The sequence below is a fragment of the Ovis canadensis genome, chromosome 24 (assembly GCF_042477335.2).
Source record: "Ovis canadensis isolate MfBH-ARS-UI-01 breed Bighorn chromosome 24, ARS-UI_OviCan_v2, whole genome shotgun sequence".
Taxonomy (NCBI): domain Eukaryota; kingdom Metazoa; phylum Chordata; class Mammalia; order Artiodactyla; family Bovidae; genus Ovis; species Ovis canadensis.
In genome coordinates, this window is record NC_091268.1 from 28,621,027 (window position 1) to 28,647,348 (window position 26,322).

General features: G+C 44.5%; 1 protein-coding gene across 4 annotated transcripts in view; it reads right to left on the reverse strand.

The window, feature by feature from the left end:
* The window catches only part of PARN (poly(A)-specific ribonuclease), a 201,326-nt gene that overhangs the window by 45,965 nt on the left and 129,039 nt on the right, over positions 1-26,322 (reverse strand). For all 4 annotated transcript variants that reach the window (XR_011252660.1, XM_069570169.1, XM_069570166.1 and 1 more), the window contains one exon: positions 7,550-7,739. Coding sequence is in view for 3 of the 4 variants with exons in the window: in XM_069570169.1 (XP_069426270.1) it covers positions 7,550-7,739 (190 nt within the window). In the remaining variant the exon portion in view is untranslated. The remainder of the gene's footprint in view (positions 1-7,549; positions 7,740-26,322) is intronic.

The following is a 26,322-nucleotide window of genomic DNA, read 5'->3' on the forward strand; positions in this document are numbered from 1 at the left end:
CCCATTTATGAATAAACATGTAAGCAGTCTGACAGAGCAATAGGTCCTGGGACCCAGTCTGCTTCATCTGAATCTTCTGTGTCTCTAAAGGGCTTTCCCTCCATTTCCTAATGAAATATGTACATTCAATTACTTGCAGAAACTGCTAACTTCAGATGAAAATTATATGTAATCTGAAAACCACAGCTTTGACGTATGCTTTAGCGTTTCCTACATAAAGAGGAATTCCCAGGAGCTACAGAGGAATGAGATGGTTGGATGGCATCATCGACTCAATGGACATGAGTTTGGCCAAACTCCAGGAGATGGAGAAGGACAGGGAAGCCTGGTGTACTGCAGTCCATGGGGTCGCAGAGTCAGACCCAACTGAGCAACTGAACAACAACAACTACATTTTCAAGGAAGGCTGAAATTTAGTCTCACAGAAAGGAAAGGCTAGAAGGAAGACAAGCCAAAGGGTTTTTTCCTAATAGTTGAAATAAGCCAAAAAGAGCAAATAATCCACCGATATGATGGACCAAACCACTGTAAGGGCAAAGTGGCTTTGGAAAACCATTTTCTTTCATTACAGAACATCCTTAGTAAAATGAGAAGGGAAAGAGCATCTGTTTTTTTAAGACTGTTTCAGACATCAGTGTCTGCTTATGGGGACTAAGTATCTATTAGTGAGATCTTAGATGTTTCAGCATCCACTGCAAAGGATTCTTCAAATGCTATGCCAACCTGTACTTAGTCACTCAGATCTCTTGCCACCAAACCAAATCTCCTTTTTCCCTTCTCAAGCAAATCCAGTACAGTTTCCCAGAACCAAAGCCCTATCTTTTGTCCAGTTATCAACTATAAACTCTTTGAATATTCTGAATCTATTACAGAAAAGACTTCCGCCACAACATCAGTGCAAACAGAAGAAGAAATGGACAACCATCTCCAGGGAAAGTGCAGACAGCCAACCCTGGAAGCTCAGCAGTCATGAGGTGTCTCCCAAGGTCTCAGGTCAATTCTCTAAAGCCAACAGGAGCAAGTCACACAGCCAACTGTAAGGGCCCTGACAATCTTAACTGGACTTTTCTAGTTATGCCTGAATTTTTGTTTATACTTATGCTATTTTCCCCAGACTTCAGTACCCCCTCCACTTTTTTTTAAGAGTATTAACTGTTTTAAAGAAAAAGAGAGAGAAAAGGAACAACAGCAACAACATGATCAAGTTTACAGAATGTAGAAGTAAAATATGAGACAAAAGTTCACAAAGGATGAGAGAGGCAGATGGAAATACTCTTGTAATAATCTTACACTGTTCATGAAGTAATGTAATTTTCACTTGAAGATAAACTGTGATTCATGAAAGAGGCGTACTGTAATCTCAGAGGAGTACTTGGCCAACAGAAATATATTGTGAGCCAGATACACAATTCTAAATTTTCTAGGAGTAACATTAAAAAATAAACAAATAAAATGAATTTCAATATCTTTATTTAGCCCAATATATAAAAAATGTTATCATTTCAACATGTCATCAATCATTCAAAATCATGCATGTTTTAAATCTGCAACATCTTAGTTTGGACTAGACATATCTGAAGGACTCATTAGCCATGTGTGGTCAGTGGCTACCATACTGGGCAGCTCTAGAACAGGAGTCAGGAAACTTTTCTGTAAAGGAACAGATAGTAAACATTTTGAGTTGTGTGGGCTACATAGTCTCTGTCATAACTACTGAAATCTGTTATCGTATTGCAAAGCAATCAGAGGCAAAATGTAAATTAATAGGCATGGCTGTGTTCCAATAAAACTTCATAAAAACATGTTGGCCAGATTTGGAAGGAAATGGGAACCCACTCCAGTATTCTTGCCTGCAGAATTCCATGGACAGAGGAGCCTGGTGGGCTACAGTCTAGGCGGTCGCAAAGAGTAGGACATGACTGAAGCAACTAACACAATACAGTTTGCCAACCATTACTCTGGAGCAATGACAAAAAATAACACAAAGAAATATAAGCAAAAAGTTGATAGGGAAGATAAAAATGGGAGGCTATAGTATCAGTAAACACTAAATAACACACAATTCATCCAAAAAAAGACAGAAAAGAGGTACAGAGGGACACAGAACAATCAAGACAAATAAGAAAGGAACACCAAGATAGAAGACAGGTTCATTTGCATCATTAATTAGGTTAAGAATAAATTAGGCAGGGATTGCCAGAATGGATAAAAAAGCAAGATCCAACCATAAGCTGTTTATAAGAAACCTACTTTAATTATAAAGACAAATAAGTTGACAGTAAAAGGCAACCATATAGGATAAGAAACAAGAGTGGCTGTATTAATACCAGATAAAATAAACATCAAAAGAGTTATTTCTAGAACGGAGAAGAAATATTCCACACTGATAAAACGGGAAATCCATTAAGAAGACATAACAATCTATAAGACAGGCATACATTTATCAAAAGAGCTTCAAAATACATGAAGAAAAAACTGATAAAATTAAATGGAGAAATAAATCTACAACCACAGTTGGCGATTTCAATATCATTCTCAGTAGCTCAAAGAAAAAGTATACAACCCTCCTACCCACCCACCCCAAAAAAACCCAGCAACAACAATTAAAAAAACCTAACTCACAATCAGTAAAGATATAAAAGAGTTGAGCAAAACCATGAACCAATGTAACTTAAAATGATATTAATGGAATATCACACTCACTCGAGTGCATACAGATGATGTACCAAGACAGAACACATGTCAAGCCATAAAACAAGTCTCAATAATTATCACAGAAGTCCTAAATAATTCATGTGTTAAGGAAGACAGCACAAGAAAAATTAGAAAATATTGGTAATAGATAATAACATGTCAAAATATGTGGAATACAGCTAACAAAAACTAAAGGAAAATTCACAGCTTTAAATACTTCTACAGAAAAGAAGAAACATAACTTCAATGAGTTGAGTTAAGTTCCTACCTTACAATGGGAGAATAACATATGAAATCCAAAGAATCACTATTAAATTCAAAATAAGCAGAAGAAATGATAAGAGGAGTATAAATAAATGAAAAAAGAGGACACAAATGCAATACTAGATAAGTCCTGGTACTGAGAATTAACACCTAGCATGGAAAAAAAAGAGAGACAACACAAATTACTAATATTAGAAGTTTTTAAAGGGATATAATTATAGATCCTACAGACACTGAAATTATAAGGGAATATTTTCTTTTTTTTTAAAATTTAAATTGTTTATTTGGCTGCACCAGGTCTTAGTTGCAGCATGTAGGATCTAGTTCCCTGACCAGGTATCAAACCCACGCCCCCTGCCTTGGAAGTGCGGAGTCTTAACCCCTGGGCTGCCAGGGAAGTCCCTTAAGGGAATATTTTCAGCTAATAATTTTATGCTAATAAATTTGACAACTTAAACAGAGTATTCCTTGGAAAACACAAATTCATAAAGCGATATAAGAAATAATAGACCCGTATCTATTAAAGAAATTCAGTTCACCATCAGAAACCATTTTCATAAGAAACCCTTATGACCAGATGTCTTCACTAGTATAAGTAAGTAAGTGTTAGTCGCTCAGTCATGCCCGACCCTTTGTGACACCATGGGCTGCAGCCCACCAGGCTCCTCTGTCCATGAGATTTTCCAGGCGAGGATACTGGAGTGGGTTGCCATTTCCTTCTCCAGGGGATCTTCCCAACCCAGGGATCGAACCCGGGTCTCCTGCACTGCAGGCAGATTCTTTACCAACTGAGCTAAAAGGTAAACTTGACCATTAATTTAACCAATGCCCCCCTCCCCTCAAATCATACACACACTGTCACCAAATAACAGAAGAGGAACTTCTAAACTATATGAGGTCAGCAGTATCCTGATACCAAAACTTGACGAAGATATAAAAAAAGAGCAAACTATAATCTAATATTCCTCATGAACAAAGATATAGAAATAATTAACAATATATTAAAATCCGGCAACATGTAAAAAGGAGTGTTGATACATCATAACCCAGTGGATGTACTGGGTCCATGACCGATAGACCCAATCCACGACCCAGCTGGATTCCTCTCAGGAATGCAAACCTGATTAAGCATTCAAAAGCCAACCAATGTCATTCAAAATATTAACAAAGGGCAAAACCATATGACAATTTTGAAAGATAGGACTTCCCTGGTGGTACATGGGCTTCATCCCCCTCCAGGAAAATTCCACATACCATAGAGCAACTAAGCCTGTGTGCCACGACTACTGAGCCCGAGCTCTAGAGCCCATGAGCCACGACTACTGAGCCCTCCAGCTCTACAGCCTGTGCTCTGCAACCACAGAAGCCACCACAATGAGAAGCCTGCACAGCGCAATAAAGAGGAGCCCTCGCCCACTGCAGCTAGAGAAAAGGCCTGCATGCAGCAACAAAGACCCAATGCAGTCAAAATAAATAAATAAAGGTAAAAAAATTAAAGAGGCAAAAAGATACAGAAAGAGTACCTGAAAATATCCAACATCTATTCATGATACAAAAGTCGTAGCAAACTGGAAATGGAGGGTAACTTTCTCAACCTGAAAAAAGACTTGTGAACAGCCTATCAATCATAGATCAAGGGGCAACACTGAACTAATACTGTAAGCAAGGAAAGGATATCTACTCTTCCCACTTTAACAATATACTAACGGTGCTAGTTGGTACAATAAAGCAAGAAAAAGATAAAAGACACGAAGATTGGAAAAGAGATAAGACTATTATTAGTATGCCAACATGACTGCACAAATGAAAAACCCTGCAGAATATTAAGAAAAAACCCAACCTATCAGAATAAGCAAATTTTAAAAGGCTGAAGGGATATAAGATCAATATATATAAGACTTCACTATATATATTGAAGAATTAATTATATATCCATATAGAAGCAGCAGACAATTTGAAAATGAAACAAACAATTCTACCTATGATTACATAAATAATATAAATATTTAGGGGAAAATGAACATAACTACTGAGCCCAGATGCTCTAGAGCACGTGCTCCACAAGAGAAGCCCACACACTGCAACTAGAGAGAGCCTGCATGCCCCAACGAAGATCCAACACAGAAAAAGTTTTTAAAAAAATTATTTTTTGTGGAATACAAAGGATCTAGAAGAGCCAAAACAATACAAAAAAGAACAATTGTTGGTGGGTTTATGCTACCTGATTTTGAAAGTGAAAGTCACTCGGTTGTGTCCAACTCTTTGCGACCCCATGGACTATACAGTCCATGGAATTCTCCAGGCCAGAATACTGGAGTGGGAAGCCCTTCTCTTCTCCAGGGGATCTACCCAACCCAGGGATCGAACCCAGGTCTCCCATATTACAGGCAGATTCTTTAGCAGCTGAGCCACAAGGGAATCCCAAGAACACTGGAGTGGGTAGCCTATCCCTTCTCCAGTGGATCTTCCCAACCCAGGAATCGAACTGGGGTCTCCTGCATTGCAGGTAGATTCTTTACCAATTGAGTTATCAGGAAAGCTTACTATAAAGTCAGAAATAAGAAAGCGTGGTATTGGCATAAGAACAGGTATAAATATGAGTGGAACAGAAGGATCCAGAAATAGACCTAGACATACATGGTCAATTTATTTTTGACAAAAGTGCCAAGTCAATTTAAAAGGAAAGAAAAAGTCTTTTTAACAAATGCTGCCAGAACAACTAGATGTCCATATGGAAAAAAATAAACCCTGACTCCTATCTCATACAAAATTCATTTGAAATGGCTCAAGGTTAAATGTAAAAGCTAAAACTATAAACCTTCCAGAAGACAAGTTTCTAGAAAATTATTGCAACCTTAGGTAGACAGAGTTTAGGGACAGGGAAAAATCCACCAACCATTAAAAAACAATTATTAACAGGACTTCATCAGCACTAAAAAATCTGCTCATCAAAATACATCACTAAAAAATGAATACACTACCCCAAACTCAAATAAAATGTACCTGCAGCACAAATATTTGACAGAGGATGTGTGGATCCAGAATATATAAAAGAACTCCTACAATCTACAGTAAAAAGAGGCAAGAGACTTATATATCTACCTCACACAGAAGATATCTGAATGGTTAGGAAGCACACAAAAAGGCGGTTAACCAGAGAAACGCAAATTAAAATCCCAATGCAATACCATCTTGTATCTTCTAGAATGGCTAAAAAAGGCTGATAATACGAAGTGCTGCCAAGGATGTAGAACAACTGGAGTGTCCAGATAGCGTTCCAGCTAGGGGAGTATAAAATGGAACATCCACTTTGGACAACTGTTTGGCAGCTCCGATAAAATTTAACATACACATATCCTAAGAACCAACAATTCTAACCTTAGATATTTACTCAAGAGCAATGAAAACACATACCCATAAAAATTTTTTTTACAGAAATGTTCACAGCAGCCTGATTTATAACAGTCCCACCTGGAAACAAACCAAATGTCCACCAACAGATGAAAAGGCAAATACTGTATATTCATACAATCAAATACTACTGAAAATAAAAATTAACGAACTCTTGATACATACAACACTAAGGGTGAATTTCAAAAAGATGTTAAGTGAAAGAAGCCAACTACAACACTGAGTGATTACATTTTTTATACATTCTAAGAATAATCAAAATTAATCCACAGTGATAGAAATTTGAAATAGCAGCTTAGGATAGTAGGGGCTTGGAGTTGCTTGAAAAGGGACACAACAAAAATTTGAGGTGGGAGATAGAAATGTTCTAACATCTTGCTTCGAGTGGTGGTCAAATGGGTATATGTAACTATTAAAACTCTTTGAACTAATTAAGTATTTTAGATTAGCACATTTTATCATATGTTTATTATACCTCAATTTTAAAAATCCCTAAAAACCATTTTAAAAGTATGGAAGGCAATCCAAAATATTAACAGAGATCGCTTCTGGGAGGTGGGATTATGGCTAATTTTTTCTTTGCTGATTCACTTTTCTCATCTTTATAATTTTCTACACTGAACTCCCCCTTCTCCCCCACCACCACTTTCTATGGTATTTATGTTTTATAGTTTCACAAAGATCCTAAAATGTCACCAGTATTCATCTTCTGAAAGTACTATAGGATTACAGGTAAGTAACAGAAGCATGTGTCAAGTTCTCCTTCCACAGCAGGCATGTGGTTCAGTGTCTGCGTGGGACACGGAAGGGGCTCAGAAGCTCAGCCAGAAGCACCGTGGCAGTCTGGGGAGAGGAAGAGGTCCGACGTGGGAGAGTTCAGCTCTGACCCCGGCTCACTCACTGAGTGGTGGCCAAGTCACGGAGCCCCTGTTTCTTCACCCCTAAGATGGGAATAAGATATATCCCCTTTTCTGCCTCACTGGGGTTTTGAGGATGTTAGCTGAAATGGTCTATACAGTACAGATGGAATTAAGGGAGTAGTAACTTCTGATATTATGTGAACAGTCAGAAAAAGCCTTTCTCACAAGTCAGATTTACTACTCTTAGTCCCACAAGAAACAAATAAGAACTTTGCTAGGATGACGCAATGCTCTTCAAATCAATAGCCAAGAACTCTTACCTGTTGGCGTGGTAATGGTGATTCTGCAAACCGTAGGAGACGCACTGCGTGTTTAGCCGCTTTGGCTCAACCTCCTTCCAACTATCTTCTGTCCACTTTCTCTTCATCTGCTTCTCCTCTCGCTTTTTCCCGACATAGTCAGCATAGGTCTGGATGCGATAGCTCTCTGCATACTTGCTGGTATTGACAGCTACAAGGAAAAGAACAAATCCTTAACAAAGGGTCTGGCCTGGCCCCAGCATGTTGGAAAAGTGGCTTGAGGTCATCAAAGGAACCCTGAGGTCAGGTCTGCCATTTAGAAGCCAGATGGCTTTGGGAATATCCCACAGCTCTCCCCGTCTGAGTCTCCTCACCTGGAGAAGAGAGTCCTGCTCCCCAGCCTCCCTTACAGTGTGAAAGTGCTCTATAAATTATAAAGAACCAGAAGGATGTGAGCAAGACATTAATTTTCAGAATATCTGCAGGTAACATTACTGCCTGAAAAGTACTCATTTTCAGAGTAAGAAAATGAAAAACAAAACCAAATCGCCAAGGGAAAACTGTTGTGAAAATAAAGATGACAAGAAAAGCAATCTGGACAGCAGTGCTGATCCCCGTAGGTCTACTGCACACCTGTGCCTGGTGCTCTGCATACGTGACATCTAACCTTCACAGCACACTTACAAGGGAGAAGTCACCTTTACTGATTATAAGTAAGCTGGGGCTGCCGCAGGCCACGCTGCACCAGCGGCAGGGAGGAAAACCAGGCTGCTTGGACCCTAAGGCCAGGGCCCTTCTCAAAGGTCTGTGCTTCCCTTTGGACTCTGCAGATTCAAGACAGTCCCACAATATTTGAGACCTGCCTCTTCTCTTTCTCTTCTTAAAGCCTGTTAATTCTCTGTAATGTGCTTCTGGCAGGAGTTCTTGAGAGCCAGAGCTTGTTCCCTTTTGGGTGTTAATGGGTGATAAGGCCAGGACTGTCTTCCTGCCTCTTTCTCGGAGGCTGGGGGCTGGAACACGGGAGTGGCCTGGGAGTGAGGACCCACAAAAATGGTGTGGATGGGCCCCTTGTGCTGCTCTGGCTTCTGCAGTGTGAGCAAACATTCCCCATCCACTGGTTATTACCCCCACTAGCAGCGAGACAGCAAGGGCTGGGCCGTGCTGGCAGGGAGCTGCGGGAGCAGACCTGGGACCTGTGCTGCTGGAAAAGCACCATCATGTCTGAAATAGTCTGTGTACCTATTTTCAGCGACTTCTTGGTACAGAGTGAAGGAAGTGAATGTTTGTTGCTCAGTCATGTCTGACTCTTTGCAATCCCATGGACTGTAGCTCACCAGGCTCCTCTGTCCATGGGAGTTCTCCAGGCAAGAATACTGGAATGGGTTGCCATGCCCTTCTCCAGGGAATCTTCCTGACCCAGGGATTGAACAGGGGTTTCCTGAGTTGCAGGTGGATTCTTTACTGTCTGAACCATATAGAGTGGTTCCCAGTAAATATTATGTGAATAAATGTAGCAGGTGATGATGGACACATCAGAACTGGAAAAGGGACTCCAGTACTCCAGGGACCTTGAACCACAGGGACAAGACACCTAGATGAGACGCAGATACCCCCTGCATATCTGACGCAACCAGCTTCACTCCAAACAGACTGGATTTGCCTAAAACTCCTCAGCACAATAGTAGTTTATAGAATGTCATGCCTTAAATGCTTAGCCATCTGAAGAGCAAAAGCAAAATAAAACAGCAACAAGAAAAATAAGGAAAGACTCCCATTCTTTCTTTATTTATTTTTTTAATTAAGAAGTTTGCTGTACTTTTCAAATATTCACTCTAGAGTTAAAGAGGGTAGGGTGGGGGTGGGGTGGGTGGGGGAGGAACAAACCCTAAAGGTATTAAAGAACTTTCACACTGTCCCAAGGGAGTAGAGTGAGTTAGTGAAACGTGAGCTCAAAACAGCATGCTCTGACTCACTCACAAGGAGATAAACAGAAAGCAATCAGTTCTGCAGATATGCTATCGACCAAAGTCACTCAGATCAGAGAACTGCAGAAACAGTATCCTCTGCTGAAAATCCTATTCCTCGGGACGGTTACTTTTCTAGCTTCCAAAGGACTGCACGTCTGACTTTCTCAGCTCGTTCATCTAACGGCCTCACAATCTGTACATCCAACCAACATCATCCATCCATGCCTCCACCCAGCAATTGCTCACTAAGTGTCTGTCCGTCCCAGGGACCATGCTAGACATCTGGTAGAACAAGACACAGTCTCCACCTCTCGAGCCCACCTTCTCCCACACAAGCTTCACGCAGAGTTATGGAAGCCTGAGACGACCTACTATACGACAGTTCACCTCTCAGTGTGATGGATAATGTGAACCCACAGACTCTACATGCTTATTCTGTACCAGTCATTGGCAAGTGAGCATCTGCTGGATTTTCCTCTTTAGGTCTCACTCCTTACTCAGGCAGGGTTATTCTGAAGAGTGTCCCCAAGGGAAGACATATGCCGCAACACCTCTCTCGAGTTTAGTTTGGACTACCGAGTCAAAGAGGAGGCTTGAGTCAATGTTCCCCATGAAAGCAAAGGTGATGATAAGGTCATAAAGGAGCCAAGATGATCTGCTTAACAGCATCCGACTGCTTCCAGTAATTTGGGTCCCAGCCCCACGGACAAATGCTTCAAAAGCTCCCTGATCATGATGGGGAATTTATCTGAGCACATTTGGAACGAGGAGCGCTTAAAGGGGGAAACAAATAACAATCCCCTTTTCACTGCTGGCCTTCACATGGCAATAATTTACCAGCATTCCTTCAAGTCCCAGCAGCTTTGCAGCTCTCAGCCTTTAATCTGGAAGCCAGCTCTGGCGCAGAGCCACCCCTCTAATGGATGAATCAGCAAAATGAATTGGCTGTCAGCTGCGTCCTTCAGTGATTCCAGCTCGCCTGTCAGAAGCGGCGTGGAGCAGGAGGCTTGGTAACACTAACCTTTTCCAAATTTGTCAGGGAAATGCTTCAAGGCCATCTTTCGGCCATGCCACTCTGTTGAAGCCGCTGTGAAACCAAACACGGTGAAGGCCTTCCCCGGCTCCCTGTGGGTGAACAAGAGCACCTCCTCTCCTGCAGACTTCACCCACCCACAGCTTCGCTGAGCTGGGCGCCCTGTCTTGAAGCATTTAATCTTCACAACCACCCCACAGGGAAGAGACGTTCTAGTCATCACACAGATAAAGAGGCTGAACATTCAAGGAGCCACGCATGTCTGCTTACAGTCTTGTAGAGCAAGCGACAAAGCTAGTTTGGAACCAACATGTGAGCATTTTAAAAAATATAACATTGCCACAAGTCTGACATATACTTGTGTATTTCTGTGTCCATTTAGATTGAGGATTATCTCATAAAATGCTTCCTTGAAGAGGACTTTTAAAGAACTACTTACAATGTTTAGATTTTTTTTTTTCCTAAAAATGTAGACCCTTCCATTATAATCAAGTAAAAGATCTCTCCAACTAGGTCAAGAGCTATATTACATTCACAAGAAGACAATGTAAGACATAGAGACCTTCCTAAATTGATCTATAGATGGGATGCGATTCCAATTTTTAAAATTCCACTTTAATAAAAACATTGAAAAAATTTTAAAGAGATTAAGAAAAATCTCAGCAGAACACTGAGCAGCGGTAGCCGGGGGCTGGGGGGATGAAGCCAACCACCAAGGAGGCGAGGGAATTCTGGGAGTGATGCAACTGCCCTCTGTGTCTTGCCTGCGGTGGAGGTTACACCATGGTGTGCGTTTGTTAAAACAAAGCCCTGGCCAACAGAACAGTGGATGTGTATTTCATGGTATATAAATTACATCTCAATCATTCTGTGGCATTTCAAAGGTCCAATTCCAAATTTTAAATGGAAGACAAATGGGCCAATAATAGCCCAAACATTTCTGAAGAAGAATAAGACAGGGGGACTTCCTTGGCTAGCTAAAAAGCTTATTGTAAACCTGTAGTACTTAAGACAGTGCCGTAATGGTACAGAGATAAACTGACCGATGGCACAGGAGAGCCTAGAAACAGATCTAGGCATCTATGAAACTCTGATATCCGACAGAGGCAGCATGACGGCGTGCAAAAGGAAAAGTTGGAAAAATTGTTTATCCACGGGAAGAAAAGGAAAAAAAAACTGGATTCTTACTCACACCAGGCCAAAAAATCAACTCCAGATGGATGAACCACTTAAATGTCAAAAGCAAACTTTGAAAACTTGCAAAGAAAATAGAAGTGAATATCTCTTCCTGAGCTTGAAGTAGGAAAGAATTTATGATGATACAAAAAAAATGTTAAGCATAAAGAAAAGATCAATAAGTTTGGCTTACATTAATATGAAAACTTGTGTCCGTCAGAAGAGACTCTGAAGAGGGCAAAGACAATCTACATGCTGGGAGGAGATATTTCTAACATGTGCAACTGATGGAGGATTAGCACCAGAATACATAAAAACGCCTACAAATCAGTGAGAGAGGACCCAACAGAGAAATGGGCAAAAGACACAAAAAGCACGCCCAGTCATCTCACAGAAAAGGGAGCATAAAATGCCAATAATTATAGAATATTCTATAGAATATAGAATTATAGAATAAATATAGAATAATTCCCTGCTCAACCTCAGGGAAAGGCAAATTACGAGCACTTAACTAAGGCGTCATTTTGTAGATCTGTAGAGGGAGAAGGAGGCAGGGAAGGCGGGGGGAACAGGAGACAGAGGGGAAAGAGGGGAGAGCGAGAGTGAGTCTGAGGCTAGAGAGGCACAGAGCATCAAGAAAGCAAGAAAAGGATCAACGTGACTTTTATGAGAGTGGTTCCCCATTTCCACGCTCCTCCACCAGGAATCGGGTTTGGGATGTGGAGGAACAGCAGATTCTTGTTATAATTTACTAACGGTATTTTAGCTCTTCTGGTTGAGTAGTGGTTTCACAGAGGTTCACTACATTGTAAACACATTGGTTAGGCTTTCTCGGTCCAACCCCTAAGGGCTGTTTCTGAGGCCAAGTTTGAAGGTCTCTTGTAGGAGGTAAGAGTTTCTCTAGTTTCAATGTCTCCGGTGATAAGGAGGTGTCCCTGCATGGTTGGAGTGCTGTAGCCAAGCACGGGGGTGCTGACACACCGGGCTTCTCAGACCTTCCCTGGGGAAGCTGAGGACACTTGTGCAGTCTGTTATCAAGCTGCTGCAATCATTTTATTGCAGCAATGGCTAGGAGGGGGCGGCGGTTGGGAACATCAGGAAACTTCTAAAGCAGTTACCACCATCAGTCCTGCGTTTTCTGCAGTGGCTACCCTCAGCCAACATTAGGTTCTCAGTCAGTTTCTACGGGAATCACCTATGCTTATCCATCCGATAGTTACGAGAAAGGGAACTATTTACTGGTTACTTATTCTGCCAGGTACGGAAAAATCCTGTAAGGATTATCCTGACTTTATAGATAAGGACACTGAAGCTCAGAAGAAGTGATGGGTTCAAGGTCCCGAAGATGACAAATTTTGGGATCCAAACCAAAGCTGCATTCTTTTCATGACACCATGTGCACTGGAAGGGTCCCAGACCATGTCATTTGGAATTAACACAGGCAGGCGCCTCTGTCTGCGAGAGCCTCAGAGTCCAGCCACCTCTCCATACAACAGAGTTGTGTACAAAGCAGAAGGATCTCTCTGTGATAACCTGGTATGTTCACCTCCCACCAGAAGTGACGTGTGCTGAGAGTGACCTCTGCCAGCTTTGCAGGCCCAGACCCTCCGCCCCACCCGCCAACGTGTGCTTTAATCCTTGAAGATGCCCACTTCCGATGCCCTTCACGGCCTCTCCTGACCCCTCCGTCGGCCGCCGGCCTGGGGCCCTGCACCACTGTGTCCTCATTCTGGGCTTTCAACCCGCACCAGGAGGGCACCCGACGCTGCTTTGTATTTGCTTGCTTATTTACATGAGAACATATTGGATTGAGAAGTTTTCTCGTGTTCTACACGATTGGATCCAGTTTGGGTTTTCAGAAGCATGACCATTTCCCCACTTTTACCAGAGAGAGAATGGACGGGTTTACCTTGGGTTCTCAAGGAGACAGTCAACTTTATAAAAAAAAAAAGTGTGTGCAAGCTCAGCCATGTCCTAGTCTTTGCGACCCTATGGACTATAGCCTGCCAGGCTCCTCTGTCCATGGGATTCTCCAGGCAAGAATACTGAGTGGGTAGCCATTTCCTTCTCCAGGGGATCTTCCTGACCCAGGGATCGAACCCACGTCTCCTTCGTCTCCTGCACTGGCAGGGAGGTTCTTTACCTCTGAGCCACCTGGGAAGGCCTTTACAAAAACACTCAACCCTAATAATGGTCAGCAGGAATATTTGCCTACGTTCAACCCATCTAAGGAACTAGGCAGATAAGGTGCTCGCAGGGCTTGGCGCTCTGTCAGAAGCATGTGCAGTACAGCTATTTCCAGGGTGTCCAACAGGTGAGAGTGGGCAGCCGCCCAGGACACAAACAGCCCTGTTTTACCCTCACCAGTCCATTCTCGTCTATAAAACCCTGCAGAGTCTTCAAGATAAAGTGCCAGCCTGCGAGAGGACATCAGGGCGTTTAACTCAGTGCAGCCCTCCCTCAACTCTAACTTCTTCCCACGTGTGTTCCCAATGGGGCCAGGCGCTCTGTGAGGGAAGGGATAGTACTTTACTCATCTGTAGCGCCTAGGTTCTCCCATGGTACTCTGGCAGGAATTTAAATGAAGATTATGGAGGGAGGGAAGAAGCACAGCTTCTGTATCTGTTGGCAGCTTGTTTCAAGAGGAGAAAGCCAGAACCAGGACACATATTCACATCTTCAGTTAAAAGTTCCGTGATGAAGGCTGATCAGGGGACAGAGAGTCTGGGGCTGGACACAAGAGGAGTGAACTCTGACTCTGAAGGGCTGGCTCTCTCTGGGCAGTGGCAGCCCACGCACGTCACCACCCCTGAGCCTCACAGCAACACCGGGAAACGGATGGTGATGGCCCTTACAGCAGCCTCGGTGGGGCCAACACACCGGCCCCGGACACAGGGTCAGGACCCAGAACCTGTGATTCCTTGTCTGCTGCTCCTCACACAGTGCCTACTCACCCAATGAAGGGTTTCTGTTTGTTTGCTTGCTTTTAAAGTACTAAGGCTAGGGACTTCCCTGGCAGTCCAGTGGTTAGGACTCCACGCTTCCACTGCTGAGAGTTTGCATTCGATCCCTGGTTGGGACACGAAGATCCCACAAGCCTTGCAGTGCAGCCAAAAAAAAAAAAAGAAACAAAATAAAAAATAAAGTACTAAGGCTAAAGAATGAATACTAAGGCACGTGAAAAAGACACAAGCCCTGTAAGAGAGGACATAATGGAGTAAGAGGCGGGGACAGGGGCCGGTAGTCCGTCTCTCCTCGTGGTCCAGTCACTAAGGCTCCACACTCCCAACGTAGGGTACCCAGGTTTGATTCCTGGGCAGGGAACTACACCCTGAATGTCACAACTAAGACCTAGCACAATCAATTAAATAGATCAATATTTAAAAAAAAAAAAGAGGCAGAGGGGCACTGGTTTCATCCACCTCTGCTTTCCCCCGGCCTCCATCACAGCACCCGACATGAGACACTCAGGAAAGAAATGGACTAGGGCCAGGGAAGCAGGCTCAGGCCACGATGCTTGAAAAGATGTAAAGGGCAGAGTGTGAGAGAAAGAGCAGCTGAGCGCTCACAGAACCGGGCTTGCACCCCACCCCACTGGGTCCTCGGCACCGTGAGGGTGGGCACTGGGAGCCCCGTCAAAACTCGACGGGCACCAGAGAGGAAGTGGGTCCCGTCCTGGTTCCGCCACCTACGAGCCCGCCTGCGCCGTGCTCCTCCACGTCACCCCCTCATTCTGCCCGTGGCTCCCACAGCGCCTTTCACCTCACGGTCTCTAATGAAGGCCAAGGAAGTGGAGAAGAAAACACTTTCCACAAACTGGACGAATGCTGATGTGTAGATATGGCGACATTTACTTCAGATCTACACAGGGGGAGGCCATGAAGTCAAGTGGGAAAAACCACAGGTTCTGAGGCCGCAGAGGCCTGGGTTCAAATTCTGCCCAAATCTTTACTTGCCTGAGGCAAGTCACCAGGCCTCCCTGGGCTTCCCTCTCTTTATCCATCAAATGGGGCCTATTTACCCATCTCAGAAAGCTATTAGGAAGGGCAGCGCTCTTAGCACAGGGCCTACCACACAGTAGCTGCTTAATTAATGAGGCTATTGTGGATAAATCAGAGTTCAGACTAAAAGAACTGTGTCTAAAGCATCCTACAGAGACACAGATTCAGCGAACTGCAGCTCATCACACGTAGGGGGCTGGAAGTGAGGGGGCCTCACACACCCAAGCCTGCAGCAGCTCATGCAATAGCACTACCGTCTAGAATTGGGGTCTTTCCCATGCAAAAAAAACATGAAAATAAAATAGATTATACAGGAACCCATACATCAACCATACAAGACAAGTGTGAAATCAGAAAGTCTGAACCATAATTTAAAAAAACTGAAGCAACCGAAATTAGTCAATTAATTTTCACTAACTCTTGGCGACACCAGAGTCTGCTTCTGAAACGTGCACCTCATTCATTCACTCCACAAACACCAGCTCCAGGTTCTGTGTCAGGCACCGGGGCATGATGGAAGGGGACAAATGATCCCCTCACAAAAGAAGCTCATAATCTGGAGGAGGAGAAAAGGAAAGGAACGGACTGGCAGGGGAGCACCGGGGAGGCAGGGCTCTAGGTGAGGAATAAAGATTTCAGCACAAGGAGCAAAAGGTTGACAGTGAGGAAGAGGCCACCGCTTAAGTTCCCAGCTCCCAGGGCCTCTGCCAACTGCTTCTGCGTTCACTGAATGGCATCGCCAAGAAGCACTGCTTCCATGAACCAGCCTGCGGGTGGTGGGTGCAGGGACGGGGGGAGGGGAGGTTCTTTTCTTTCCATGGTTCCTAGCTGAAAAGTCAATTAAAAATAAATAAAGCCACCCTTTATTGAGTGCTTACTACATATAAGCACTCTGCTGACTGCTTTACAAACAAACATATTTAGCTCCTGCTTGTTCATTTATTCACCCTTCCACCTGTGTGTGAATACACACTAAACTCTCACTTGTTCATTTATTCATCTATCCATTCACTGATGAACAAACACATCATCTTCTATGCCTGGGCCACTGGGGCTGAATCAGAGATCCGGTCCTTGTATTTGCTGGGAGGGCAGGACAGGGCACAGAGCCCCACATGTGCTGAGGGTGAGAAATGCGCTCTGGAGTTTCCAGTGGAGTGCTGGCTGGGCAAGCCTGGGACACAGGGACCGTTTCTCTAAGGAAAAGACACTCGGGCTTTCCTGAGACTGAAGGTGAGAGAGCAAACAGTAAAAGACACTGGGGACGGGGAAGGGCGTTCCAGGCAGGAGTAGCACGGAGCGACCAACCTGATAAGGAGACACGGTCTGGATGGAGGAACTGAAATACGACGTTAACAGTGGAGACTGCAGAGGGAGGGGGGAGGACCTGCAGTGAACCCGGGTGATGGGCACCCCATGCCACGTGCAGCGGGACCCACAGTCTGGCTTCAGTCACCTGGAGGGGGTACAAGTGTGAGCTGATATGTGTCTACAAGGTCACTGCGACCAACAGGGAAAACGGGAGGAATGGAGAAGGCGCGGAGTGAGAAAAGAAGTCCCAGTGGGACATTGAGAAACAGCAACACTCACCTTATAGATGGCAGGAGCAGGGCCTGAGGGGGAGGGGGACTAACCTAGGAAGTCGGGGGCTGTGGGGCCCAGAAGGGAAGAATGGTCAGTGTGCTGGGGACCAGGCAGGAGGACAGGGCCCTGGGGCTTCAGGATACAGAGGTCACCAGGGACCACAGCTGAAGCAGAGGGCAGATGGCAGGGATGATACTTGCAGACTCCTGGGACTTGCAAAAGAGGAGTCATTGGGAGCAAAGGGCACTGGAATCAGGAGTCCTTTCGAAAAGATGGAAAGGATTCAGCAGGTTTTTAGGGTGTTGGAAACAAGCTGCAGGTGGGCCTGAGGATATGGGCCCATGTGAGGCCTGGAGAGGAGGTGGGGCCCAGAGCATCTGTGGGGGCCCCACTTCTGAGTGGAGGGAGGAGTGGGTTAGAGCTTTGTGAAGCCAGGGTAGGAAGCCCCACCAGGAAGCTGGCGGTTCCCTGGGTGGAGGGAGGGGGTCTCCCTGTGTGCCCCGGGGCTGAGGCCGAGAGGACAGAAGGGCAGAAGAGGCCATGGTGCTATGACAAGCGTCCAACCGGAGACAGTGGCCTTCTGTGCAGAGTAACCAACTCTCCCATGCTCTTTCTGTCCTCAAAGCAATCCCGCAAGGTGGGCAGGAGCTCTGTTTTCACAGACACAAAAACAGAAGCTTAAAGAGGCTGAATAACCTGCAGAGGGCCAAGAAAATGATGATTTTATGATGGAGTCAAACAGGAGCAGCCGGAGTTCCAAAAAAATTTAGAATTGAGAGTCACTTAAAAAGAGAGAGAGAGAGAATTTTTTTTTTTAAAGATAAAACACTTAGGAAGTTAGGAAGTAATTCCGTACTTAACAGTCCTGACAAACTTGACAGACAGCTGAAAGAGCTAAGGTAATTTGTAACATTCTTCACACTTCTTGGGAAAAAATTAAGGTTGATGTCTCAACTACACAGGAATAATTCAAAGTAAAATCAAAGATCTCCTAGAATGTGCGAAATGGCAGATCCTAAATGTCAGGAATACTGAATAAATTGCACTCTAGGGAAAACTAAATAGTACATGTTTTTAGTTATACTATTTTTTATAACAGTGTTTTTAAGGCCTGCACATATCACAGAGGAGTACAAATAAATAATAGTCATGGTTTACAGAGGGGTTACCATGTTCCAGATGCTATATGAGCTCGAGTCCTAATAGATTACCATACAGTCTATAATACCCTAATATATTAACCTTAACATAGACTCTTTTATCTCTAATCCTATCCTCTACAAAACAGCCCTATTTTGAATATGACCAAACAAGAGACGCAGATGGGTTAAGTCCCCTGCCGGACATCACAGTGCTGAGTGGTGGTGAACAGCCAGTTTTAACCCCCTACTGACACAACCTCCTCCTACAAGGGCGCCTTCACAGTCTAAAGGCATACAGTGTGCAGCACGTTTTAAATTGCAACAGTATCACTAAAGGAGACCTACCTTTTCTACCCAACCCACTCTGATGCTTCCTATTGTTTCTTTTCTCCCTTCTTTTTAAATTCTGGTGTCAACTAGCACTGATTTCCTGACCCGAAGTTTGAAACAAGCCACAGCTCATTGACACCCACCATTCAAAGTGGCATTTCTGTGAGACAATGCCCTTTGTGTTCTAAAAGGTTAATCAACAAAAGGACTTTTAGGACACAACCTATTCACCAGCCAGAGTTCGTATGTAACTGAACTGCTGGGTGGAGGCAGTGGCTGGGTGTGCAGCTGGAGTTAAGCAGGGTTCACTAACTCTCTCCTGTGATGTTTCAGATGCCAGATGCAAACATACACCAAATAGAAACGTCCCCCACGTACAGCAGGACAATACTTTTGGACTACTGACCTTGGCAGTTTGAGCACTTTATGAAGCATTAAATCTGCCACAATATTACCGCTATTGTGATAACACATAAATGCACCATCTTTTCTTTACGTCCCAAGACCATGTTTACAGAAAGCCTGACAGAGCAGCACATTTTCAGATTTAAAGGTTTCCACAGTTGAAAAGCTTAAAAGTCTGTTTGTGTATAAGCCAACCAGATACTGTGGGAGATGCTGAGCCGCAATATTTACACTTTCACTACATGTCTCTCTGTGGCTGTTTTCATGTGGTTTTCATTTGATAAAAGAATTTACTTACACCTCGTGACTCAGCTTATTCATTAACCAAGTGAAACCCAGGAGGGAAGGAGAGAGAGAATGAAAATGACAGGCCCTTATCAGCAGGCAGGGCTGAGCTGTCTCACCTGCAGGGTGAGTCATTACCCCTGGGAGGGAGGGCATCCGTTCCCCAAAGGGGCCTCTCCCAACCCAGAAAGGAGTCACAGAAATGCCGTATAAAGTGTACACAGGGCAATTCCGTGTATGGTTCCCGTTAACCCTTCCTTGCCGCGCTACCGGTCTGGAACCTCTCAGGGTTTTCCCGAGGGCATTGTGATGCCACCCATGAACAAGTCCTCTTCCTCGTCCTGCCTTCTTCCCTTCTAGCCCCCTCGCACCCACCACTGCGATCCACCTACAGATGTGGAACCCTCTGAAATCTCCATCAGATGTGACTTGCCTCTTCAGTGTTTTCAGGACACCCCATATATGACCTGTCACCACCAAAAAGATTAGGAAAAAATGCCAAGACGACCTGCTCTAACACTCAGGCCTGCGGCCTCAGTGCCTGCACAGAGCCCTCACTGGCAGTAACTCTTACCTGTTTACTTGATGCCAGTCCTTATATGCCAGCTGCTGTGCTATACTAGGGTCCAGTCTCTATGCAGGGAGAACTGATTCACAACAAAACGAATGGAATCTGCTCTTTAGACCACAGGCTGCCTTGGGACCATGCAATGTATTTGTTATGACCGGCAACGTCTGATGTCAAGAGCGTATAGAGAGAGAATCGCATGCTTCGCCGATGGGGAAATAAGCCACAAATGATAAAGTTAGCCTTATTTTCCACATCAATTTTACTCTTTGCCTTTGCTGAGACTATCTGCCCAACAACTGATTTTTTTTCCACTGATAGGTTCTCCCTGTTAAAACCCTACAGTTCACCAAACAGCCCAAAGGGGCAGCACAAAACTGAGTGAGAATTACTTGGGTTTTAAAGTCCCATTCCAGCTTGGCATTTAACACGTTCATTCTACACTGACAGGTAAGTCCCCTGCATACGAACGAGTTTCATTCCAAAAATGCATGTGTTAGTCCAATTTGTTCCTAAGTCCAACAAAGTTAGCCCACGAACCCAACTAACACAATTGGCTATATAATACTATACTGTAATAGGTTTATAACATTTTCACACAAATAATATATTAAAAAACAAACACACACACAAAAAAACACTTTACTCTTACAACACAGAACCTAGCACAGTACAGCAGCTGGTATACAAGGACTGGCATCGAGTGAACAGGCAAGAGGAGTTACAGACTGGAGGAGGGAGAGGAGGTGGGAGACAGCAGGGCTGAAGGTCGTCAGCAGCAGCAGATGGAGCGCGAGCTGCAGGCTCACTCACGTCTGACGTAACTGGACGTGCGAGTCCACATTCAAGTCTTTGAAAAGTCTGCAACTCGAAGGTTCGTATGCAGGAGACAGACTGTATTTTCCTCCCTTTAAGTCACCCAACCATTTCCCTGTAGACGTCAGGATTTTAGGAAGGCTATTCCACCTCTTTTACTTTCTTCATCCTTAAGTCTGTCTTGCTGTTACAGGAGGCGGAGGTTCCTGACATCAGGGGTCAGGCCTACAGGCAGCATTCAGGGTCTGACAGGAAGATGCTAAGCTAATAGAAACAGGCGAAGCAGCTCAGGGTCAAACACATACATGTACAGGAGGGCAGGGGAAGGAAGGAAAGGACAGAGACGAGAAAGAGAGGGATGCGAAGAGGAAGGGGACGGGGAGAGCGTGCCTGCCTGCGAGCCAGCCAGACTGAGTTTCTCCCATCTGGGGAGGAGCTGCTTTCTGAAAGCAGCAACTTGCAAATTCAGAGAAATAACAAGCTCTTCATGACTCCTGCATGTTTAAAGCGAAGGTGTTAGTCGCTCCGTAGTGTGTAACTCTTTGCAACCCCATGGACTACAGTCCACCAGGCTCCTCTGTCCATGGAATTCTCCAGGCAAGAATACTGGAGTGGGTAGCCATTTCCTTGTCCAGGGATTGAACCCAGGTCTCCTGCGTTGTTGGCAGATTCTTTACTGTCTGAGCCACCAGGGAAGCCCCTCCTAAACATTTAAAGAAACTGAAATTCTTTGCCAGCAGGAGAGTAAGGAAGGCTTTTTTTCTTTTAAAATGTGATATTGGCACTGGTTAACTTTCCTGTCTCAAGTGATTAAGATCTCTACATTATTCTGAACAATCATTTTGTTTTCTACATCCTAAGGAGATGTAAATGTAGAACTTTTTGTGTGTTTGGACATCCGATGGAAAATCAACTGGTTAGAAAAAAAGAGTCAAGTGCTACATTTTAAAGCACTTATGTTAAAAAAAAACAACAACAACAACAACGAATACAGTGGCAACTGTGATACTGCTAAGTTTTAAAGTATTCTGGAATATTTTATGACATTACACCTTAAAATTTCCAATGGCCCAAGAGTTTCCGGCAATGTCAAAATGCTTAACACAAATTAGGAAATTGAAAAACAACTTTTGCAAGGCCTGTATTGGTAGAGTGGAACACAGACTGCTTTCTGACTGATAATGGAGCGTTCAGGGACTTTAAAGTGCTCTCTACATTAATTTTTCCCTAGAAAAATATTTATCACCCTTTAAATTACAGCTCTGCAGGCCCACATCTACTGCCTCTAATGTAAGCCAAGTCTCATTTTAAAGCACGTAAACTTAAGTGTCATGAATGAATTTATTTATCCTGCCTTTGCATAGCATTACACTATGATTTCGATGAAGAAAATATATGAGTATCTGATGGCAACTTGAATGGGACAGAGCTGCAAAGCTCCACAAACCACGGTTCTGTGGTACACTCACAGACTGCTCCCTCTCCAGGTTAGGGGAGGGAGCAGTTAGAGGCCTTCACCAACAGGAAACGCACAAACCACGCTTGCTTGTATGCTTCAACTGGATTCTTCTGTCAAAACCAAATCAAGCCTCCAATTAAAATAAATAAATTTTTTTTAACGCAAAAAAAAAAAAATCAGCAGAGGTGCATCGCTACATACAACAGGGTAAAACAGTCCTTGAGTCTGACTCACAAAAGAAGTCACTCTGACTAATGTAAAAAGGAACATGTTTTCAGTAACAAATCCCCCTCGGGATTTGATTTGGGAGTCAAACTCTCCAGCTTCTACCTTTAAATGATAGATAAGAACAGAAGAGTGAGCAAATATTAAGACGCAGGCAGGGATGGGGAAAAAGAAAGGAGAAAGTCAGCTCGCGGAGCCAAGTTTATCTCCTACTCCCTCCTGAGTGGTCAGCCAAGAGCTGATAGAGGGCTTTTTGGTAAAGTAGGTAGGAAAAAAATCCCCACCAGCTCCCGGGTTGCCAGGCAACCTGCCACATTTTATTAAAGCGGGAGCGGTGAGGATCCCCAGAGGGCGGCTGGAATGCTGTGTCATGCCTTCTCCCAAGCTCCAGGCACACACTCGCCCCACAAGCCCGCCCTGGGGGGGTGGGGTGGCAGGGAACCGGACACACCCAACAGGGAGCAGCTACCTGAGTGTGGCCAGAAAGTCACAGATGGGGCACAAAACCCACACAATTGCAGCCCGTTCTTCTCCAGCTCAGACCGGAATACAGCAGGGTTCGCTGCCGTTGCCACAAAGAGCACAGGCAGACCCTGTACTTGGTTCTCTGCAAGCCTGACTAAATGCCGCTGAGACTTTGTTTTTGGCAGCTTGTGGGATCTTAGTTCCCTGACCAGCGACTGAAGCCGGGCCATGGCAGGAAAAGCACTGGGCTGCTGAGGAACTCTCTGTTGGGATTATTTAAATTAAAAAAGAAAAAAAATTTTTTGTGATTCATGGTTGAAAAGGTAGTAATACAACTGTAGGAACACGAAGGCACAGTGGAATGAGTGAGCATATGCGCCCTGGGGTCAGCTCTCTGGGCAGCTGCTTCCTTGTCCTGGAGCCGAGGTGCTGCCCACGGGTCATTTCAGGGAAAGCAGTTAGTGCGGTGGAGTTGCAACAGTGTGTGTACACCTGGAGCAGACAGGCAGGGAGGCTAAAGGTGAAAGCCCCATTTAGTCGAAGTTACCCCTGTAAATTCCCTTTGGAGGTGTCACAGCAGCATCAGACGTGGCTGTTTTCCCCTTCGGTGTCACAGCACCCCACTGTTGCACCTCTTGCACACCCAGGGGAAGGGATGGCTGGCACATGAGGACAAGGTTACTGAACACACACACAGGTGAGCGCACTTAATCTCTAATCGGCAGGAGTCTACCCTCCAGGAGGAATGTGAGAATGGATATTCTCGTGGGAGAAGCATATCCCTGCCTCCCATTTCATCTCTGACTCACTTTCACTGCGTGGTGGTGGCTGTCATTCAGTCGCTCAGTCGTGTCTGACTCTTTGGGACCCCATGGGACTGCAGGCTTCCTTGTCCGAGTTTGCTCAAATTCATGTCACTGAGTGGAGTGACAAGCCAAACCAGTCTCACTACTGAAAAAAAACAATTTCCCCAACAAGTACTGTTGAATTCGTACAAGTTGAAGCATTTTATGCTGCCTCTCTAGCTGGAACCGAGTGAACACACAATCCAGGCCTTTGTGCCCGTCCTCTGGGCGCACAGACCCCAGCAAGTCCTTCAGGACAAGCAGCGTGCTGCAGTCGCTTTATGTCACCAGCGGTACTTCTCTAGGAGAGGGTATCTAACACAGCTATTTCTCTCTGCTCCCAGGAGCCCTGGGCTGGCAACGACTGCCAGTCACTGAATAACCATGACTACCCATGACTGGAGAACAGAGACGAAAAGTTAAATAATTAATCTGGTCATTGGAAAAGTTTTAATATGAAAATAAAGTGGATGTGGGATTTTTCAAATGTGTGAGGATGGTTTAAATAAAACTGCAGAGAAATGCCAACTTGCATTGCCCGCCCCCGCCCCCACACATTGGCATCCCATCCACCCTCCTTTGGAGCCAGGGGTCCTTAGTGGAGTTTAAGAGTTTCCCCCTACTGCACAGGTCCTTTGTGATAAATAGTAACTGAATAAATAACCCACTCCGTCCGGGGGAGCAAGAGCACCAAAAGAGAGAAGAAACTCATCCTCCTCTTCTTGGCAGCCACGTGGCAAAGGTCATGTCCACGTGGAGTGGTTTACACAAGACGATTGCACTCTCAATGCACACAGGATACTCACAGAGCTGTTAGTTTTTTGTGGACAGGAGCAATCCTGGAAAGAGCTGACTGGTGTGAGACAAGGATAATGCCGTATCTACTTTTTCCAGCAAAGGTGACAGCAATGTCAGTATCATGTATGAGCAAGGAAAAATGAGGGTAGCCTCAGCTCAGAGGGCGTGCTCTCACAGGTCAGGACAATCTGTCTCAGAAGGGTGATAATACTCCTCTATCCCTGCACCCTGTGGTCAGAATGGGACAGTGGGAATCCTGTCCTGCAAGCTCACAGCCTGACCCTCACTGACCAGACAAGTATTTCAAGGCCAAAGTGAAGTCATCGCCTCGCATCTGTCAGCTCATCACCAAGTGATCTGGACCAGGGACTGGGTGAGCGTGGAGCAGGGACCGCCTGCCATAGAGCTGCACTTACTACCTCCTGAGACTACATCCCATGTGATACCCCCAAAGGCTCTGCTACCATCACGGTCTAGAGAAAACGGCAATCTGTTGAACGACTTGCCCCAAGTCCTGCAGCTGGTGTAGGGAGGGGAGCTGGCATTCAGACCCGAGGTATCTCCGACACCCTACCAACCAGGAAAAATGACATCAAAGAAGTGACCAGCCACCGGCCACCGGGCCTGCTAGCTCTTCTCAGAAGCAGGAACACAGAGTCATGGTGTCAGTCCTCTCCACGCGCCACTTTCAGCAGACAGATCACTGACTGTCGTGGTGTTCTGTCGGAATCAAAGGGGCATACCCTTTCATCTAGAAATCTCTTTCAGGAAACCAGTCTATGAAAACAATCTGAAATGAGGATTAATTTTTAATACACAAAGATGCAGTAAACTTGTTTAAGGGTAATATATACCTATATTAAGGGTATATATATATGTATATATATATACCCTTAACCCTTTCACATCTTTGTCTAAGGATATATATTTTAACAACCCAAAACATAAGCCTCCAAAATGTTCAACAGTAGGGAGTAGCTAAATAATTATTCTATTCAAATTCATCAAAACTATCCTTTTCAGGGGGATAAGGACCAAGCAATAAATAATCAATAGATTCTCTCACTAGTTATTTGCACACAAAGTAATCTTTTAAATGTCTACCTCCCAGGCTACATCACTGATTCATTCAACAAATATATCTGCTGATCACCTACTATGTGTCAGGTACTACTTGAGGCATTGAAAATCCACTGAGAATAAAAATTCTGGCACCCCTGGAAGGTGGTTATACGGATGCACTCACTTTGAGGAAATGCACTGAGTGGTATACTTATGATGCATGCACTTTTCTATATGTATGTTAAATCTACATTTAAAAGTTTAAAAATGTCTGGCATCATAGATTTTATATCCCAGTGGTAGAGTGAAGACACTCAACAAAAAAATAAAATACACTGTTTATGTATAGTGCCATGGAGAAAAAGAAGAGCGGGGAGGGCTGATGTGGGAGTTGCAATTTTAAATAAAATGACCAGGGAAAGCCTTAATGATAGCGTCACCAAACAAAAACGTGTGTGTGTGTGTGCATGTGTGCTAAGTCGCTTCCGTTGTGTCCGACTCTTTGCAACCCCATGGACTGTAGCCCACCAGGCTCCTCTGTCCATGGGATTCTCCAGGCAAGAATACTGGAGTGGGTTGCTTCCTTCTCCAGGGGATCTTCCCAACCCAGGGATCAAACCCACTTCGCTTACA